At 49.8% G+C, this 7,791-nt stretch overlaps 1 protein-coding gene across 2 annotated transcripts in view; it reads left to right on the top strand.

The window, feature by feature from the left end:
• The first annotated feature begins 1,280 nt into the window (after window positions 1-1,280).
• The window catches only part of gse1b (Gse1 coiled-coil protein b), a 186,785-nt gene continuing 180,274 nt past the window's right edge, over window positions 1,281-7,791 (top strand). Inside the window, exon 1 of one of the 2 annotated variants that reach the window (XM_030413892.1) lies at window positions 1,281-4,190. In XM_030413892.1, the coding sequence (XP_030269752.1) occupies window positions 1,665-4,190 (2,526 nt within the window). In that variant the 5' untranslated portion in view covers window positions 1,281-1,664. The remainder of the gene's footprint in view (window positions 4,191-7,791) is intronic. The other variant, XM_030413891.1, reaches the window with a different exon arrangement.

Below are 7,791 nucleotides of genomic sequence, written 5' to 3'. Positions count from 1 at the left end.
TTTTTCACAGATGCATTAGTACTCACCGAGACCTGTAAACACACTTTAATGTGTCAAACTGATGGAGTTACTCTAAGTACCCGAACCTAAGACTGAGTTCATGTCGAAATCTGAGAACATTTTTTAAAAATGAGTCCCTAGATGTGATTTTCAGTTTTGTTTAAAAGTGGCTATCTGCTTTTTATTGTCTCATAAGTCTGCTACGGTCCCTCTCATCCAAGCCAGGAAATACATGTCTCCTTCAGAGTTGTCAGTATCTTGCCGGCCTCCCTTTGTCGGGTTCAGCTCAGGACAGCCGGCTCAGACGTACAGCTGGACCATATGCTTGCTTTTGTTTGTTTTGTTTTTTTTGTGTTTTTTTTTCAAATCATTGACCTGACTTATTAGTACTTAGCTGGATATTCAGCGCCTCATGTTCCTGTATCCTTCCTCTGATTGGGACATTTCAGTGACAGATTTATCAAAACGTTTTTCCCTCTTCATGAGACAGGATGGACCTTCCATCTTACCTTTCAGTGGGTGTGAATGGGATATTTATGCAGCTTATCGTTTTTGTGTTTAACACTTGTGCTTAATTTACACGTATTTGCTCGAAGTAATTAGCTGTACATTTTAAAATCAAGCTCTGTTCTCATTGGTAATGAGTTGCCTGAGGCCTGAATGTAATGCCATCAGTATCATCTCATGTTGCTCAGTGATTGTCTTACTTGTCCTTATATCATACATAAGAAAACCACTTTGGTCTTCAGTATGTTGAGAGCATAATTCTTATTTTATATTGAGCAGAGATAAAATAAAAATTGCTTTAAGAAAATGACACTACCCCCACCTTCCTCTCCTTCCATCTCCCTCATGCAGCTCTGTGCGTCTGTGGGAGAAAAACTGATTCCATTTCCACAGTGAGCACCTTCTCTCTCACAGGTAATCGTTCTGAAATAGTCCAATAAAGCCTGATGTAAAGGAGTTTTAGAAGTTTTTGCTCGCAAATGATTACACTGACACGTTGGGAAACCTGTCTATTAGGCGGAAAACACACGCCCCCCCCCTCGTGCGTGTTAGACTGTGGACATCCTGTGCACGGTCAGTACTTTGACGCACGGGCAGCTACTGCAGGAGTGCGTGCTCATATAATCTCTGCAAAAAAAAAATATATATATATATATATTACTGGGGGCAGGCAGGCAGGCAGGGGGGGTGGGTGGGGGTAAAGCCTTTCTGGGGGTGTCGGAGCGGGTCCCATGAATCGGGGATGGCGCTGCGTAGAGTGCGAGCGAGTTAGCAGCCAAAGTTTGCAGAGCGCAGACTGGAAAAAAGTTCGCTGGAGAGGGGCGACCCGTGATCCCGACTTCTCTCCTGTCACTTTTTTTTTTCTTTCTATTTACCATGCGGATCTTTTCCCAGTGCAAACATGCGGACGACAGACTTCTGGGATGTTTCGTGGGTGTTTGTGAGTGAGCTGCTCCCTGTCCTCGGAAGATAACAGTTAACGGTTCGCTGCCTTCGCTGCACGCTGGCGTTTCAATGGACTATCGCCCGTCTTATCATCCAGTGAGTAGCTCGGACCTCTGTGATTGTATGATTTCCTGACCTGCAGATAAAGTGAAGCAGGGGACTCGGCTGTTCGCCACCGTGCCATGTAGCCCGTCCTCGGGTGTTTTTAGAAGATGAACTCCCCCTGTGACAAGGACCTGGCACCCTTATCTCGGAAACACCGACTCATGGCCGCAGCTATGCCCGGTGATGAAAGCCCATTGCCCGGTAACGCGTCCAGGAGTGATCGGAATGGATTAGGGGGACTGGTTCACTGTTTCATATGTGGGAGCGGGGTGACACCGGGGAAGGAGTTGAGGCTACAAGTGACATATCAAAAAGAGAGGGCGCCGTTTTTCCCGTTTCTGCAGAATCAGGAGCCAGCACCGGGTGCGTGTGAGCTGAGCCCGGACGGACATACGCTGGTGTGCGCCGTGTGCCACTGCTTCCTGACCGAGCAGTGGAACTCGTTCGAGCGGAGCAGGACGCCCATCGAGAAGCGCATGTACTGGCTGAAACGACCCTACCAGTGCGACTCTCGGCGGGTCCCGCAGGAGTGGAACATCTCGTATGACCTGGAGAGGAGGATCAGCGTCGGCAGCCAGAACTACGACGGGGGCGCAGAGTCCGATTTCTCGTCTTTTTCCGAAAACGAGAACATGTCCGACCAGGAGATGGATCTAGTCGACAGAGCCGGCGTGGGCAAAGACAAGTGCCCGAGGGCGTCTGGCAAATCGCCAAGAGACTGTGGCAGGAAAAACAATGTCATCAGTGTTAAAAACAGCCCGGATTCACAGCGGGCAGTCCGATACCCGGTGGGTGTTTATGGGGCGCAGGGATCGCCAAAAGCGGAGAGCGCTGTGCCGTTGAGGCGCGGTGCTAAAATTATGAATAATGTCTGTCAATCATCAGAATCTCTGGCAAAGTCCCAGGAGAGATTCCCTCAGCGATGCTATGGCAGTCCTCCCTCTGACACACCTGCGCAAGACAACGGGGTCATTATGCGCAACAGGCGATGGCTGGAGGAGGGGAATGTCAGACATGCGGAGCCGCGTCAGATGCAGCGTGTTGCCGACAGCAGCTGCGCTTCATCCAGACATCAGTCGCTCCTGCACCGGGGAAGAGGCGAGGGTCACCCCAACACTGCGCTGTCATCTGTTGGCTCTGTCAGCACCAAATGCAACGCAGCTGTCTCCAGGGAGAATCACTATGACAACTCTGATGAAGATGAGATTAACATCACAAGTGATGATGACATGTATGACAGCAGAGCAGGCCCAAGACCCCAGCTCAGACCTGCCAGAGACCTCTCAGCGAGGAAAGGTGCCCAGTCACACCACAATGTGGATACCTGTCCTCCAGAGGAGGTGGTTTGTTATATCTGTGGCACCGGGCTCAGACATGATGGCCGCTTTAAAGTCAGCGTTCAGAAACAGGAGAGGGCACAGGGCGAGCCTTTCTTTCCCTTCCTGTGGCTTCACTCCCCTCCCCGGGGTGCAGTGCCCATCAGTCCTGCAGGTACAACCTTAGTTTGTGGCAGCTGCCACACCTCCCTCATGCAGCAGTGGCAGAGCTTCCAGCTGGCGGATGTGCCTGTCCTCCAGCGCCTGTATGTAGTTCCCCTCAACCAGGGCACCAGCTCCCTCCATCCTTCCCAGATATCTCCTCAGGAGGGGAGACCCCCGGAGTCCATGGAGTGTATGTCTGACCCCAGGGCTTCTCATGAGGCCTGTTTCCTTTGTGGCCAGGAGTGTGGAGGAGATATGAGAGTAGCATATGCACAGGCGGGTGTTGGCAAATCCCGTGGTGCCATGTATTTCCCTTTCATCAACATGTTGCCTTGCCCACCGAACGCCCAGGGGGTGAGGAACGGCCGTGTACACTGCTGCCCACAGTGCCATGTCATCCTTGAGGAGATCTGGGGTGCATATCGACTCAGCCTTAGCGAGGACCTCATCACCTCTGTCAGCTCCTTTTTGGTCAGGTACCATGCTGTCATGTCCATAGAGGGCTCTGGATCGGCCCATTCCCAGACAGGTGTGGCCTCTCGCCCTGGGAGCTCCATGTCGGTGTGTTACCTTTGTGGAGCCGAGCTGTGTGCAGGAGGAGAGTACCAGCTGCATGTCAACCCGCCGGGGCGTTGCGGGGAGAGGGAGCCCTTCTTCCCCTTTCTCACCGTCCACCCTCCTGCTCCCCGTGCCAAGCCGGTCGATGCCACAGGCCTGGTGTCGGCTTGTCAACTCTGCTACCACGACCTACACGCCCAGTGGGCCCAACATGAGAGCAGGGGCCCCGGTCCCTCCACCCCCTCTACCTCTAGTTTATCCAGTGCCAACCCTCAGCCGCCCAGCTCCCCTTGGGCCCGCCAGTACAGCTGTGAGGCTTTCGTGTGTTTCTTCTGCAGGCAGGAGCAGCGCCGGCTGGCCAGGCTGTGCGCCGTCACCGTGGCCCGGCTGCCCGTGTTCCTGTACGCACCTCGCAGCGCACGCACGCTCCTGGTGGATGACGGGAGGAGGCTGGTGATTGGAGCATGTGTGGAATGTAAGGCCATGGTGCAGGTGGGACAGAGCATGCAGCAGGACAGGGATAGGCTGGGACGCGGAGCGTCAGACGGGGAGAGGAAAGAAGCAGAATCGGCCTCGCCACAGTCAAGACACAAGGTAAGACCAAAGCAGACTGCCCGATGAGACACCCAGCCCAACATGCTCTTTCTCCCAGTGTCTTCAAATGTAAATAAAGGCATCGATAAGCTTTGTTTAAATCACTTGTCAGCTTCTAATCTCCACTACGTTTCCACAGAGGGGTGCAGACTGGGTTTGCCCTCATACGATCTCTGAGTCACCTGGCAGGGGATGATTGTGACATTTTGCAGGGTGATCAACAGATGCAATCATGATGCACACGGTGCTTTTTGTTCTTTTGACCATTTAGTGCTTTGCTTAAATGCATCCATCTATCCTTCAAACTGCTTACTGTGTTGCAGAGTACTGGATTCTACATTTTGCTGAAGAATAGTTCTCAAACAGTAATGTGAGTGTGTGTGTGTGTGTGTGTGTGTGTGTGTGTGTGTGTGTGTGTGTGTGTGTGTGGATGGAGGCTGAGAGGCTTAGTTTGGGAGGCTTACACAGCTGGAATGAACAATGATGAGACAAAGAGTTTCATCAAAACCCACTTCTGTAAACACCAGAGGAGAACTACGGGGATCAGAGGGGCCAGGGCCAGCCTTGTGTTTGCTGTGTGTGTGTGTGTGTGTGTGTGTGTGTGTGTGTGTGTGTGTGTGTGTGTGTGTGTGTGTGTGTGAGAGAGAGAGAGTGAGTTAGAGAGTGAGAGAGTGTTTATTTGAGCAAGCATGACTGAGTATGTCTCACCCGGTGCCGAAGAGTTTGTTTTGGTTTGAGCATGTTGACAATCTTAAAATGGTGTTTCGAGGAAGTTACTTGGAAGTTGTTTCCATATTTCTTTTTTATAATGACAACAATCATAACACAGATGCAAATACCCGGCGTCTACTTTATTTCCTTTGTTTACGGACCTCATTTCCTCCTAAAACAACAACTCAACCCGTCCCTAAATAAGGGAAGGGGTCTCTGTAAGTCTGTATATGTAAGATTAATATGATATATCAAAAAGAATAGACAAACACAGTGCAGATTGGCCCTGTATCATTACTTAAGTGAGAGTAAGGACAGTACAGGCTCTGATATGTTCTCAGAGGATAAAAGCAAAACGTATCCTCCTGAAAGACATTTCTGTCCGACATGTCTGTGCAAAGCAAACTGAACCTCACGTCACATTAATGTCATTCATAGACAATTAAACTTCAAGGGAGAATCAGTAGGATTTGACCAAGCTGTTCGTAAACGCACCGGAAAAACAAACAACAGATCTCTTGGGTTGGTACTGTAAAGCATCTCAAACACAGCAAAAGCGCGAGAAAATAAGGAAACCCAAGCGGAGGGCTGCAGGGTCTCTGAAGACACGGGACACTGGCGCTCTTTCTGTTTCCATCTCGCTACATCTGCCTCGTGTGATATGCACTGATGGCTGACATCAGTATTGGTCATGCTGGGAAGGCGGCAATGGCCAAAATACAAATAATCAATAAACTAAAGTAAGTTGGTCTGTTTTGAATATTTAAGGAGTGGAAAGAACAGACGCTTGTGTTGAAATGTAGGAGGTCAAAGGAAAAAGTTGTCAGGAAGATAAATACTGAAGTACAGATACCCAAACAATCTACCAAAGCATATGTTACTTTCCACCTCTGGTCAATATTTGGGTTAAATTACCCACGACGACCTCGTAAGGCACAAAGAGACTCAACCACACTCGGAAACATGACTCACACTGAATGTCTCCGCCTGATGATAATGAAGACATGTGCTCAGAAAGTCCTGAGCACTGAGGTGGTATCCAGTACTGCCTTTTCCATGTTGAATAGATGGCCAGTTAATTACAATACATTCCCCCAATTACACACATGATTGCGAACGGCAATATCAATAATAATTGATCGCTGTCGATGTGTGCGACTCCCCCATCCTCGTCCCCACACTCCAGTTGCACAAACTCGTTCTGGCTTTAGGTCTTCCCATGTCGAGCTAACTCCGGCGGTGACGTGTGTTTTAAAGACTTTGCACATTACAGCAAGTGCGTGGCGTGTCTTGTAAATGTAATGTTGTTTTTTTAATTCATATTCAGGACAAGGAACTGCATGTTGATGTTGTAATAAGATTCTGACGAGTGATGCTTGTTCCAGATGGGCTGGCTCAGGGAACAATGTGTTTACACGCTTCCTCTGAAGAAGGATTGTTCTGTCGTTATTCACTTCCTTGGCATTTTTCTAGTTCCTTTCCCGCTCCTCTTTTAATAACACGCGCAAAACCCATTTCTTGTCTTTTAAAAAGCTCATTCAAGAGCGGTAGTAGATGGAAGTCGGACACCGCCGGGGCTACGCGGGCGTCCAGGTTGCGGCAAATGAAGCTGAAGACGTGTTGATGAAGATCTGAGGAGCGGTTAGACAGCCGGTTGGCTCTGTGAACGGCTTCTCTCATGCGAACACACATGGACCGTCCGTCCGTACAGGACACGTGAAGAACATCTGTGGATGCCATTCACACTCAGGCAAAACTCAGTATGTTGCACACTCACACCAGCTGTCTGGAGATGTCCGCCTCGTCTTCCCTCTTAAGTGTTTGGAGTGACAGTGTTTTGCGGCTATCATCTCCAAACTCAAGTCTTCATTATCCGTCTGAGCACTCGCATGAGAGCCAGTGGATGAGCTCATAATCAAATGTCCGGGGGATACTCCTGATATAAAGTATTATTAGACCAGCTGTTCTGCCCTTCGAGGACGGGGTGTGATAGGGTGTCGGGGCAGGCGAGGGTTTCGGGGGATCATTTTTCGTTGCAGGGAGGGTTGCAGGTGGCACAGTCAGTTTTGGCCTGAGTGAGCCAATGACCTCATGGCTTAGAGTGTGCCAGTGTGGGGAAGGGGAGGTGCGAAAGAGCGCCAGGGGAACAGGTGCTTTGTCCTCTAGTGTCAAGCCTTACGCTTGAGAGGGTCTGTCATCGCTGGGGCTTGGGCTGTCAGGAAGGAGTACCCATCTGGTTCCCCTTAGCCCCCCAAGTGTGCCTGCTGGAGGGGGCTGTACAAAGATAAACACACACCCACATGCTCTATTCTGTTCTATTCTATTCTATTCTATTCTAGCTTTTCCTAGCTGCAGCAGGCATGTTTAATATTCAGAATTCAGAGACATAACCAAGACAAAGATGATTTTACTCTTTGATTAAGGCTCTAATGAGACCTCCATTTTCAGTCATTATACTTGCTCACTATGGTGTAAACATCACTTCATGTGGAGTGTGACAGGGTGGATGTCGTCTGTTTTCCCTGCTTGGTAAGATATGGATTATCCCATGAAATGAGATCTGCCACGGGGACACTCTAGTGGCACACATGCACACAAACAGAACTGATGGGTGGTTCTCGTGTTCTCCGTTCTGCTGCTGTGTGTTTAATTAGTACGTCGGACCTGACCTTTGACAGGTGTGTAAGTATAGACCACCACCTGGCGTCTGGGGAGGGCCTGCTGGTCAGCAGATCCTCACTTGCACTCTCTGTTAAACAGATGTCCACCGATTAGTGTTCGATTCCTTAGAAGGGTCGCCCGCGTGTCGTTTTGTGGGTGCAAAGATTGTTTTGATCATGCTTGATGAGATGGCGGCAGGATGGTATACTAAGCCGGGAGGCTGCTCCTC

This window comes from Sparus aurata, chromosome 4 (assembly GCF_900880675.1).
Source record: "Sparus aurata chromosome 4, fSpaAur1.1, whole genome shotgun sequence".
NCBI classification, from domain to species: domain Eukaryota; kingdom Metazoa; phylum Chordata; class Actinopteri; order Spariformes; family Sparidae; genus Sparus; species Sparus aurata.
The sequence above is the reverse complement of the archived record's forward strand: the minus strand, read 5'-3'. Positions and strand labels throughout refer to the sequence as shown.